The following is a 13,596-nucleotide window of genomic DNA, read 5'->3' as shown; positions in this document are numbered from 1 at the left end:
CAATTCCCACTACTTCATGCCTCAAAGCCAAGTGACTATATAGTAGCCAACTGACCAATTTAAAATAAATCATCACCAATACAATCATTACTAACAGTAACTAACATGTAAAATGTGTACAATATTTTTCTTTTGATTTAGAAACAAAACGTATCCACACATTATTTAAGATCCCGCTCCTGCTGTAAGCTTTGCCCAGGTATACTGGAGCTATGTTAGGTTGTTATAATACAGCCAGATTTTCCAAAAGAAATGGCCTATTGTCACTGCTGTGACTGCTTGCATGGACATCCAAGCACCGTCTTCATTTCATAAAGGAAAGGTGCCTTGGCTGTGAATTTTCATTCAAGCGTCTGCTTTGTAAGATATCTTCTCCGTGGCTGGGATACTCATCTGGAAGCCCATCCATAGCAGGTGTGCATTCAAACATCATGGCTTTTAGATAAGGTGCCATTTTTCCTATTTTTTCCTGAGACTAAACTAAACTGTAGTAGGCACCTAACTTCAGGAGAGATGTCATGGTCATGAATGTCAAGTAGAGCCCTGTCTGGTGCTTAAGTTATTCAAGGGGCAGGGCTTCAACCATTCATTCTTGAACAAGTTTCTGGTGGCTTCCTTTCTTCCTCGTGCTCCCACATTTTCCAGACATACTTAATTAGCTTTAGGAAAAATAAATATGTACAGGCAGTCCCCGGGTTACGTACAAGATAGGGACTGTAGGTTTGTTCTTAAGTTGAATCTGTATGTAAGTCGGAACTGGCGTCCAGATTCAGCCGCTGCTGAAACTGACCGCCAGTTCTGACTTAAGTTGAATCTGTATGTAAGAACCCCAAGCATCCCCAAGTCAGCTGCTGCTGAAACTGATCAGCGGCTGATTCCAGAAAGCCTGGGGCAGAGGAACTCTGCCTCGGGCTCCGCTGGTCAGTTTCAACACCGCCTGACTTGGGGACACCTGGGGCAGAGCAGCTAGGGTGCTGCTGGGTTGCTCCAGTAGCGGCTCCTCAGCGCTACTGGAGCAACCCAGCAGCACCCCAGCTGCTCTGCCCCAGGCGTCCTGATTCAGCCACTGCTGAAACTGACCAGCAGCGGCTGAATCAGGACTCCTGGGGCAGAGCAGCTGGGGTGCTGCCGGGTTGGTCCAGTATTGCCCAGAGCGGCGCTGCAGGACCAACCGGCAGCACCCCAGCTGCTCTGCCCCAGGGTCCACAACAAAAGCCTGGTCTGCTGGGGGGGGAGGGGGGGGCATACTAGCTGCATCCCCCGCCCCAGCAGACCAGGGACACGGGGAGCAAAGCTGCAGCGGCAGCGGGGTGCCGTGCCTCTGAGGCTTTGCTCTGGCAAAGCCTCAGAGGCGCAGGACCCCGCCGCGGCTGTGGCTTCGCTCCCGGTGTCCCTGGTCTGCTGGAGACGGTCTCCAGCAGACCAGGGGCACTCGGAGCAGCTTTTCTCGCCCCGGAGGTCGAGGTGGCGGATCGCTGCCTGCGAGCTCCGGGGCGAAAAAGCCCCGTTCGTAAGTGCGGATCCGACATAAGTCAGATCCGCGTAAGTCAGGGACTGCCTGTATGTGCATATACACCTCCAAATCATTGTAGTTTATTTATTGCTAGCGAGTAAGTCCTGTTGTGAAAGTCACATTAGTAAACATATGTATCAACTTTTCATAGATTTATTCAGCCCCAGCTTGGCTTGGGACAAATTAAACCCTAGATGGGGGAAGAGGAGGGTTGAGGAAGGCAAATTAAATCCTTATTGGGGTCCAGGGGCACTGAGGGTTGAACAGAGGACCAGGGAGACTGTTGAGGACTGGAGCCCAGGTCTAGCAGCTGGAGGTTCTTAGGGCAGAGCCTGCCACCCCATGTCTGAACAGAGCCTGAGACCTATTGTCCCTGGAAAGATGAGGAATTCTCCTTCAGTGATGATTATCTGTTCATTCCCTCTGAAGCAGCTACATTCACCATTGTAGAAACAGGATACTGGGCTAGATAGATCTTTTATGTAATGACTATAGCCATTCTTATGAAGTCTCCAGCATCTTGAGAGCCACCACCATTTTTTCTATACTATTATTGTTAGGGAAATATTCTTCCAACATCAAAGAAGATTTTTACCTACCACCATACAAAAGAATAAAAACCTGATTTTATCAGGAATTATATCATGCCCATCACTATGGTATTTCTTTATTCTTAGGGAAATTTACATTCATAACATGTAAAGAAACAGTCACTATAAAATGTTAGTTCGATTTTATTTCTTTTGACAAGAATGTCAGCACTTCCCCTCCCCCCCATACAATTGTAATAAGCCCTTCTAGTTTAAATAAAAATGTTTTCCACATGGAATGAACATATGTATTGCTAACAGTAGTGAATACAAATCAAAAAAAGTATTTCAAGACTGGACCTGAAGTTTAGCTTCCACTACACTTTTACTGTAACTAAGTCAAAATGCACAAACATTTCATAAAAACAATTGAGTCAGTTTCGTCATCTAAATGTTAAAAGCCTTCTTTCAACAACCTTTTGCAAGCCAAAACAAATTTCTCCAAGTAGCTCTGAGAACTTCACTAATACAGAAATGAAGGATGTACAGCTATACCTTTCAAGTTATTGGTTTTATGACTTTAAAAGGAAATATAAATTCTACAATATATAAATATTCAAATCCTTCCAGCTGATAACCAATAGATCCATTTGCTCATCCCTGAAGAGCAGATAAAATAATTTACAGGGTTTTTTGCTATTAGTAAGATGGCATTGCATACATACAGTAATCAAAACATCTCTCCACTTCACTCTCCCTTTTTAAAAAAATACATTGACTAGTACTTGATGTTTATAATACAATATAGAAGAATATGAGAATAATGGGGTATCATTTATTTTACAGTAATATGAAGCAAGCATTCAAACCAAACAAGAGTGTTCTAAGTTTACACTGGTTATTTACCACAATAAAGAATCTCCCTCAAAAGCTAAATACTTTAGGGATAGACTACAGATGTTAAAATAAGACTCAAGAAGCTCTAAATGTACTGTGCAAAATTAAAATTCCACCATATGTTCAGCATAATATATTTTAAGATATATACCTTCATTAAAATTGTCTTGATACATAAAATTCTCACTTTGATACCCGACAGCCATAAGAGTAAAGACATACTGAGTCTTCTTTACCAAACCTGAATTCTTCTAAAAAGCTACATTCCAATTATTCAAAAGTGTTATTGAATTTTGAAGTCCATTTAATATTTAACATGCTTGACTTCAGTAAGCTTACTAACTATAGTAATTTGACATATTCCCAAATGTGATTCCCTACAGCTTATGTAGAATAGAGTATGAGATTATAGACTGCACCATCTTGAGCAAGCTAAAAGCTATTGTGGATCTGAAAAACCTTGTAAGACACTTGCAAGCAGTTACTGGTAAAATAATGAACTTCAGCCCTGAGAACAATGCATTCAAATCATGGCTCAACTGGCAATAGTCTAGTTAAAAAGCCACCATATCAAGCAAAAAATTAAGAAGGGTCCATTTAAGTTGTTAAATATTTACTAACAGTTGAGGCAAAACCAGCCTACAGTACATTTAAAGAACTGAAGACAGAAACCCTATAAAGACTGATACCATAAAAGTGTAACAGTAGGCATGGAAATATTTTCTACACCCTCCTAGTTCTCAGCCTTTTAACTTGGGGGAATTGCAGCAGCTGCTAAGAGTTTGCAGTTTGTTCTAAGTAGCAGCTTTGAGAGTAAGAAACTCACTGTCATTGAGTTTGAGATTTTTCTGGAAGATGCAACAATTTGAACGGTTTCTAGTAGAAAATTTAAAGTTCATTGTAAATATAACTATTGACAGTAAGTTGAAATAGCTTGCTAATAAAGAAATGGCTCTAATACTGTAACTTAACTGATTAAGTATGAGATACTATTAATTTTCTCTAGGCAATTTCATGTGTATGGCAGCCTAATAATTACACTTTCATAGCTCTCAAAGTGCTTTACGAAGGTGGTTAAGTTATAGATAGTCATGTGAAAGACTAGTACCCAATCAACACAACAAACTCGAGAGATGTAGTGTCATCTCAATGCCTGCAATTCTGCAAAATGTAGGCTATGGTTAGAAACCTGCCTTTTAGCCCTAAGAAATCTCTGTCTAGGCTATTTTGAGATAGCAGCCAGAACTTTCATTAGCTTGGTTGTGTCAGTGACAGATTTCCTAACTGGTTGCAGGAACCTCATCTTACCCATAAGACCAGATGAAGGGGATTGATTATTGTTGATCCATACTATGTGATTTGGAAACCTAACAAGTACTTGCCATTCCCCCCTCCCCCCCCTCCTTCCCCTCACTTCATGGTAGTGGACAAGAATAGTGAGGATTAGATTCAGCTTTTAAAGCACTACAATTTACACGGGTACCAGCCCGTAATAGCATCCAGAGACTTGTTTTGAGGATCAAGTTTATTGTTGCATGCAAAAAAAGGTGCCACCTAAGAAGTTCAATCACACTGCCCTACATGTGAGGCAGAAATGTGGTGATATTTGCCTGTTGTACAGCTAGTTATAGTGTACTGTGCTTTGAAGGTAGCTATTTATTACTAGCTTGAGTTGTATGACACTTGTCCCCTCTATCAGGGTATGGCAAATTCATACCTGCACCATATCTTACTTTTTAATCACTCACGTTCACTGTCCCTACTATGACAAGTTTTTTGGTTTTAAATAAAAGTTCAGCTTCAAGGACAGCAGTAGGAATTCTCCACCCCATGGCAGAGGTGTTGGAGCAGAGCAACTAAGTTATTATTTTAGGACAGTGTCTAGTACCATGAAGTCATGGCTCCTGCAACCAATAGAAGCTAGAGAATATGAATTGTGTATATTTCAAGGGCAGCATTCCAAATATTTAAATAGGCCCAAATTAGTTTATAAACTTGCTTTGCACTTCGAAGGGCTATTAAGTGGTAGGACAGATTTTTAATCTGTTTGTACAGACAAGAAAAATAGTGCTTGAGAACTTAATCTGATAAGATATTTAACTGCATACTCTGACATGTAGCATTGACAATGTTAAATATTTAAGGGTTGGCTTGGTTAAGCTTCTTGAATCAACATCTCAGCTCCAAAATTTCTTTAAGCTTCAATTGTAAGTCCATTAAAGAGATTTAGTTATGCTAAACCTCATTCTAAGGAAATGTAACTTGGAAGATATGAAAAATTTGAACTTCTAGCAGATGAATTAAATTCGAATGTAAGAAGCACCACACAAAACAAGATGCTAAGTTAGTGACAATTATCAGTTTTGCAGAGCATTTCATGTTTGCCATTAAAAGTTAGAGGTCATGCCTAAACCTGTTTTGAAATGAGTCAGGAACAGTTGCAGTGTGCTACGAGCAACTGCTATCTAACTTCTGCCATGTTTATTGGTTAGATGTAGCAACTTATTACTACTCCCATATTTGAGCCATGATTGTGTTGTGTGTGTCTGCTGTGCCTATTTTACTTTTCAACTGCAGAAGAGTTTAATAGTTAAGCATCCTTTATACAAGAAAAGGATGCACATTTAAGTTCCAATGCTACAATTTTAATTTTCAAAAGTGGTCAAAAACCTATACTCCTTGTGCTACAAAAATCAAAGTAGTTAGAACCCTGAACATTTACACTTAATACTGGAAGCACTGCAAGAGATTCCTGTGGAGTTAGTCACTCCTTTTAATATAAATACAATAAGAGCAACTGAATTGCATTTTTCTATTTTTATTATTTTTAAAGTCTGACAAAGGCCTCAAGTGAAAGTTGTCACTTTACCATCTAATCCCACCTATTTGTGCACCCTTAATCTGGCAATGTAACATCCAACCAACATTGTCTGCCTGCCTACACCAAAGGCAGGTTTTGACACCATTTTTATAAAGTTACATTAAAGTAAGCCAACAGATTGGCTAAAGGAGAGTATAACAAGAGGTAATACAGTTAGTTGCACATGGCCACCAGGACTTTGTCAAGCTAATTGGCATTTTTTTTAATCACTTGAGTTTCATGGTCTAAGAAATGTGACTGGCTCCCACAGGTCAGTGGGAATCCCAATTCACAGGACATTAATGTCCAAGTTAAAACAATTCTATATTATGTCAGTTCTAACTAAATGTTATGTCAAAAAGCTAAATACTATTTATGTTCTAGGTTCATTTATAATCCTAGATACCTTCTACTACTTCATCTAAAACCCCCTGAACACTGTACATTGTCTGTGTAAACAGACAAAATATGTTTTGCTCAAGCAAATAAAATACCTGCCAATGAATGAAACCTCATCAGTTTCTTGGACCCATGAACTGAAGTCTACAACAGGCATGTTGGAAGAGCTACAAATTAAAACTTCAGTGATTATGAAAATTGCCAGTCAGCCTGCAACACTCATCCAGAATCCAGCACTATTTTGAAAAACAATTGAAAAATAAATGAGGTTGCTTGTGAAGGCCATAGCTTTGGTGACAATCAGAACCAAATTTAAGATCTGTGGTTTGTCTGGACCTGAGCAATTGCTCGAGCCTGGAGTTCCCATTTATTTGCAGGGCTTAATGGCTACAGCATATTCTTCACTCATTGCACACAAGACTGACACCTAGAAGACAAAATAAAAACACAACTTATGGATAACTGATATTTTAAGGGGGGGGCATTTTACCACAGGGAATCCTATCCCACCTTCTCTTGTTTAAGCAGCAGAAACTACGCAGTTTATACTAAGAGTGCACATCTGCTCTTATAAGTCACATTTTCATTAGAGCTTTCATTTTACCTCCATAGCTGGGCTATGGATAGGCGTGTTACATTTTGATCAACTAGTTGATGGCATTGCCATCAGCTACTCCATTAGTCGGTAAGGAGTGGGGTGCTCGCTACCCCTGCTGCACCTCTGCCTTTTTAATCTAAGAGCTGTCAAAGCTGATAGAGGCAGCAAGGGGAGGGGAAACTAGTCATGTGACTACTGACTACCCAATAAGCATATGCTTTTCAGGTAGTCAACTAGTCGCTTCCATCCCTATTATGGAAGTTCATTTGGAAACAGTTAGGCTAAGATGGATAAGAAGTTTCATGAGTGTGGGAAACTGGCATGCTTCTTAGTTCACACTGTGATAAATAATGGCCCAGATCTCTTCTTTGCACAATCTTATGGGAAGTCTAGAACCTCTTTAAACTTGCCCTTTAGTGGCACCTTGACTGCACTCTGTTCTTACCTGTACATCTTCACCTGCATTGTATTTCCCTTCTATTTCTTTGCCTAGGTCACCTTCTGGCAGCTTCAAATCCTCACGAACATCACCGCTTTCTGTCAGCAGAGAGAGGTAGCCATCCTGAATACAGATAAGCTACAAGGAGAAGGTGGTTTTTAGAAGATTCATACTGCTAATTTGTCCAGATACCAAGATTTGCTAGTTTATATTGATGCAGTGCATCAAGTATGGACAGTAGGCCATCCTATTGTATGCTGATTCTAGTATCAGCAGTTTAGACTTAAGATTCTATAGTAGTATCAGGAGGAAATCTTAGACTGACATTTTCTGTATGATAGTTAAACTATTTCTAGTTTTTGAATGATAGTAATCAAGAAGCTAGCTTTGGACAAAGATTAGAACTACTCATTATGACATAACATTCGGCACATAAATTTCATATCTGTTAACAGATCTAGAGAGGGTCTTTTCAGTAACTAGAGGGCTCCAAGTGAAGCTGAAGAACTACAATAGTCCTAAAAAGCACAGAAGCTCTAGCCCCATAAAAATTGTGATTTAGTGTTTGCAGTGTAGGACCAAAAGCTCTGAAGATGTTGCTATCTAGACTAGGTACACTGTATGCTGCAGAATACATGAGGCACACTAAGGCAATAAAGAACACTCCATCACTATTAGGAGGAGACTTAGCAATAGTACTCAAGCCATATGACCCGACTGCCAATTTGTACTAACTGGGGAGGCCATTCCATCTAGACAGAAATCAACTAATGACAAAGGAAGACTACCATATTTTGTTGCCATCTGCCAGAACTCATTACTTCCAGACATCTGCTTTTTTATACCATTTGAGCTAAATTTGTTCATTTCATGCTGATTTAATTTTAATAGAAGTTTCTAACCTTGCCACTATCTTAAGATAACAGTAATATATTTAAGTGAAAAGCAGACTGGCAGGTGGAAGAGATTTGAAGTCTGGTTACTTGAAATATCAGTAACTTCACAAAGTGTTAGAAGGATAAGGGAAATTTGTGAACCATCTCCCTGCATCTATACTCCTCAACAGGGCATTCAGGAGAATCAGAATGACTTTGGAGCAATGCCATCTAAAAGGTTCAAGTCAATTTCAATTTGAAATAATTGAACAGGCCTAATCAGATCGAGCCAAGAATAAATGTGCTGCTTTAATGGAAGTCCAGAAGTCTTGCCCAAAATAAGTCTTTTCTAGCCCCTGTAGTCAAGATGTTTTTCCCCATTCTACAGCCATAACAAAATTATGACATGCAATTTAAGACTTGAGTTAGTTTACTTGTATCTGAAATGTGTCATTATGGTGACAGGAAGCTAGTAGTACTGTTAGCACCCAGACTCACTTGATAGTCATTTCTTTTGATATTTGGAACATCCATGTTATGGGTAGATGGGCAGATATCTTCATATTTTTTGCCAGTAAAGATATCAATGCCAACCAAGTGGACCTGCAAAAACAGTAGTAAAGAGCAATTAGTTTGTTCACTTAAGATTAGGGGTGTAAGCGACTAGTCAACTATACAATAAGCAGAAGCAGCAGAGGGTGGGGAGAAAGAGAGCAGGAGCCAGTGCTGGGAGGAGCTGGCTTAAAAGATGTTCCCCCCTCAACACCATCTCCGCAGCAGTTAAAAGGCAGAGGCATAGCAGGGGGACTGGGTATGAGCCTAGCATCTCTTAATACATTTAAGAGGCATCACTGAATTGGGGTTAGCTCACAACTCTGCTATTCCCCCCCCCCCCCAAAAATCAACTAAAATTCCATTGACTAATCAAACAAACACAATTTAACATCCCTACTTAAGATCAGTCACTGGCAGCCCATTGCTGGAGACAATTTAAGTTACTGGTTCCTTTTACACATAAACATGATTCATTTGAATGGGAGGGGCAAGAACTTTAGTCCATGAGTAAATTAAAAGTTCTGCTTGTACCCTGCTTCCTTATCACATATGAAGATGGTCTTAAACATCTGTCAGAGGAGGACAGCAAGGTAATAAGTGTGTTGGTATTTCAGTTCTACAACTATGTCTAGCTTTGAGACAGAGGCCTGGTCTACAATTAAGTTTTGCCATCACAGCTATGATAACTAGGAGTGTGAAAAAAGTTACTTCTAACTGGTACTGCAATGTTAGCAAAAGCTCTAACATTTTAGATCTCTTTTCCCAGTATTAGCCAAGTCTACAGTAAGAAGTTTGCTAGTATAGATACATCTTGACAAACTTTAGCTTGGACTGGACCTGAAAGATATGGGATTTAAGTCCGTATCCCCCTGTATTAGAGGCCCAACATGGTCAAACTGTTAACCCCAACTAAGTTATGCTCTCCCTGTCCACCCTCCAAAACATCAAAATATGGGCTGCTTCCAGGTCATCTAAGACCCAAATTAATAAGTTTGTTATCCTGGTTAGTATCTTTAGAAGCCTTTTTAAAAACTGGTTTTAATTTCTTCAATGCCCACCAGCAGCTAAGATGCCCTGAAGAAATTATCAAAAAAGTGACAAAAAAAATAAAGGCAGGTATGTCCACACTACAGTGGCACAGCTGTCACATATACCACATGCTTCCTGAAACAGAAGAGATTTCCCATTAATACAAGTAATACAACACAGCCCTGGAAGACATAGCAAGGTCAACCCACTCACCACATGTAGACCAGGCCTGTAATCAGACCCTCAGCTTTTTAAAGCAGATGTGTAATCTTTTGGATCAGGGGCTCCTGACCCACAGAAAAAAAAAAATCAGTCAGGGGCTGCACACATGACTATGTACGAGATACAAATTGTATCTAGTACACGATTAGTTAGTCGTTAAGGGGCTACTGCAGCTCTCCAGTTTAAAGGTAGTAGGAACCGGGTCCTGTGCTGCAGTTCTGCCTTTTAAATGTATTAAGAGCCAGGTGGCTCTTATTACATTCAAAAGGCAGAGCCACAGAGCCTGTCCTCCCCACCCCGAACACAGACTGTGCTGGGGAGCTCCCTTGCTGCCTCTATTAGGCAGCAAAAAAAAAAAAAAAAAAGGGGGGGGGGGGAGAAGAGAAACTCAAGTAGTCAACTCAACTACCCAATAAGCTTAGGCTTATTGGGTAATCAACTACTCTATATCCCTATCACACACCAGAGCCTAGTGGGCCCTACCTAGTACATTTATGTGCTCCAGCCTCATGGTCTCCCCAATTCAGGGAGATAGGGGGAGCCCTCAGCCTCAGGGGATAAAGTCAGACAAGCCCTGGGGCCCTCAGTTCCCCACCCCATCTTAAAGCAGTAAGTGTGCACCTCCATAAATTCATGGATTTCCTTATTGCTCCCATTCCTGACTATAGGTCTTTTTTGCATCTGTAGTTAATTGCTGATAGCTTCAATTGCTTAGTAGACAGACATACATAGGCTTGTACAACTAAGGTATGAAACTATACTGAAGACTTAAAATACTCAACTAGCATGTTGTAATTGCCAGTTAGCTTTCAAACACAGAACATCAAGTTGATGTGGATGCTCCTGACCACTATTCTAGGTGACATACTTGGCTGTTAGCTAGAAATAGAGGAATCTAATGAAGCCATACTAAGGACTAGTGCAAAATATGTCTTAGGCAAGCCATTTACATAATCCCCTCCCCCCCCCCCCCACCTCTGAGCCCTTCTTCCACACAGCACCTTAATTCTAGACCCTTGTCTAAACTGCCACTTGGAAAGACCCAAAACCTATTTAATATATCAGGGACACCTTCAGTTGTCTCCCATAGGCTGTCAACAAGTACTAGTTGACATTTTCCAAATATTTATTTAGGAAAAATCTGGTCCAGGAGTGGGGACTGAATGTGCCCTTCTTCCCCCTACCACTCCTGTGGGGCTAAAGCACAGAATCTCCAAGCCTGGCCCCCCTCATGTTAGAGAAGGTGTGGGGTTTTTTGGGGGGAGGGGGGGCACACTTCTCATGTGTGCTCCTCACTGATTTTTCTGTGGGTCAGTGGTCCTCAATGCAAAACAGATTCCCTCCAGGTCTAGTCTGTAATCCAGCTATGTTCTCAGAGCGCTTCCACAAAGTTCATAAAGCGTGGTCAGCCCCATGTAAGTTTCAAGATTCCCCAGGCAATATGCACATGTGCTTTTGCATATTACTCCAACTGTTCACCCTTTTGCTGTAAAACTGAAATTAAGTAGTTCAGAAAATTCACCCTGAAGCACCGGCACACTGGTATTATGTACATAATAATGCCATAACTGGAAGAACCAGAAATGTATCCAAGGACTTTGACACATGATTTGTGTGCTCGCGCTCTCCGTGTAGCTGTAGATATAAAAGAGGTTATTTGTATAAAAATAAGTGTACAAAGGGATTTTCCAAGCCCAACAGGAAAGGGCTGAGAGTGAGAGTCTTGTTTACCTTGGCATGACCATGCTTTCCAGTCTTAGAGGTCGACATCTCCACAATTTTGCAAGGACGTCCCTTGAGCACGACGAAGCCATTCTTGCGCAGCGCAGAGCACTGCATGGGGTAGGTGGAAGAAGCACCCGCATCTCCAGTGGTGAAGTCGATGTCGTCGGCCATAGCGGGCTGGGTCTGGGAGGGGTTACTAGAGAACAAGGAGAAGAGGCAGCTTTTCCCAGCAGGCTGGGCACACGTGGGGTGGGGGGGGAGGGAGGGAGGAGTCCCAGCAGCTGCCCAGCCATGAAGCAGCCGCGGAACACGGGCCAGAGGGACTTTGCCCCACGCGGAGCGGCCCAGGCAGCCGCACTGCCCCGAGGCCCACAAGGGGGAACCGGGTCAAAGGCTGCCGGAGCCGCACGTGCTTCTGGGCAGCCCCACAGCAGCCCGCATGGGAGGCCCCGAGGACACCCGGCCCTGCCCACGTGCCAGCGGGGCCGCCGCTGCAGAGTCCCCGCCCGGCTGCGCGAAGAGCCTCCCTCCCCCCCCCCCGCGGGAGCCCGGCTCAGGGGGCGGCTCGACCCCGCGCGGCCGCCAGCTACCGCCGCGGCTGGGAGCGGCGCGCGCGCGCCACGTCCGGCTCTTACCCGCTGCTGGGAGAAAGGAGCGTCGCTGGCAGTGCACACGCGCCCGGCCTCTGGCACTGCGGCAGCACCAGCCGGGGGGAGGAGAGAGAGAGAGAGCAGAGGCTCACGCGCACTTCTACCCCGCACCCCCCACTTCCGCTTTGTACCCGCGGGCGCAGCTCTCATTGGCGGCCGGGACGCCAGGTTAGGCGGGGCTCTGTGGGCCCCCGCCCCTTCCATGTGACTTGGCGCGCGGAAACTTCCAGGTCACCCGCGCGCCCCGCCCCTACCGAGCCAATTCGCCGCCGCTCAGCATTGGTTGGCGTCTGAACACGTGGTGCGGAACGGTCGCTTTATTGCCCTCGATCTGCGCCTCCACTACATGCCGTGAGGCAACAGCACTTCCGCTTAGGGTCTCGCTGCCACCGGAAATAGATGTTCCCCACAGGCACGTGGGCTGAGCTACGCCTCGCCTACTATGGAAAGCGACTTGGGTCACAATTACACCCCCGCGCCCGCCACAGCGTGTCACGTGACGCTGGCGGCCATTACTCCTGAGGCAACCTGAAAGGGGGCTGGTGTAGGGGTTGCCTGCTGCAGGTCGGCCCCCGAGCCCACCCGTGGACGCAGTGTCCCCAGGCGAGGCCCCTGAACCCCTGGTGGGGCCCTTCCTTCAGCTCTTCTGCTCGCTGTGCATCCTGCTCCTTCCCGCTCCTCTGGCTGCAAGGGACAGGCCTCCTGCGCTGCCACAGCCGCCCCCCACCCCCTTCCCCTGGCACTGGGCATCTCGAACTGGTTTCAGTTCTGTGCAGGATTTGCAGCTTGGTTCAGTGGCTCTTACCCCCCCCCCCCCCCACACACACACACTTGGGGTGTAGAAAAATTCAGAAAATACCAGACACGTGCAATGCCTGGTATTTCCTAAATTTCCGTCTAGGCACCGGACTGAAGCCTGGCAGGGGCAGGGGAGCGACTGGGAGGTGGGGTGCGATTGGTGCTGGGAGCCCTGTGGTTGCGTGCAAAAGCCAGGCGGGGAGGGGTGGGGACAGTGGCTGGGACTCCCAGCCACCCCCCCCCCGCCCCGCTTCCGCACACAACCAGAGGCTCCCTGTACCAATCGTGGCCCCACCTCTCAGCTGGGAGCCTCTGGTTGGCTACGTCTACACTGGCCCCTTTTCTGGAAGGGGCATGTTAATTTCAGAAGCCGTAATAGGGAAAGCCGCGGGGGATTTAAATATCCCCCGCGGCATTTAAATAAAAATGTCTGCCGCTTTTTTCCGGCTTTTAAAAAAGCCGGAAAAGAGCGTCTACACTGGCCCCGATCCTCCGGAAAAAAAGCC

At 44.1% G+C, this 13,596-nt stretch overlaps 1 protein-coding gene across 2 annotated transcripts; it reads right to left on the bottom strand.

Annotated features, from left to right (window-relative positions):
- Positions 1-2,231: 2,231 nt before the first annotated feature.
- On the bottom strand, positions 2,232-12,705 carry EIF5A2 (eukaryotic translation initiation factor 5A2). Of its 2 annotated transcripts, none has more exons than XM_075937936.2 (5): positions 12,547-12,705; positions 11,649-11,838; positions 8,610-8,714; positions 7,243-7,374; positions 2,232-6,626 (listed from the first exon to the last, which is right to left on the bottom strand). In XM_075937936.2, the coding sequence occupies exons 1-5, from the start codon at positions 12,570-12,572 to the stop codon at positions 6,567-6,569; spliced, it is 513 nt and encodes a 170-aa protein (XP_075794051.1). In that variant the 5' UTR covers positions 12,573-12,705; the 3' UTR covers positions 2,232-6,566. The 2 variants fall into 2 exon arrangements, with proteins under 2 accessions (XP_075794051.1, XP_075794052.1); XM_075937937.2 differs by lacking the exon at positions 12,547-12,705 and adding an exon at positions 12,278-12,435.
- Between the last annotated feature and the right edge of the window lie 891 nt (positions 12,706-13,596).

This window comes from Pelodiscus sinensis, chromosome 10 (genome assembly GCF_052426305.1).
Source record: "Pelodiscus sinensis isolate ZL-2025 chromosome 10, ASM5242630v1, whole genome shotgun sequence".
Classification (NCBI taxonomy): domain Eukaryota; kingdom Metazoa; phylum Chordata; order Testudines; family Trionychidae; genus Pelodiscus; species Pelodiscus sinensis.
The sequence above is the reverse complement of the archived record's forward strand: the minus strand, read 5'-3'. Positions and strand labels throughout refer to the sequence as shown.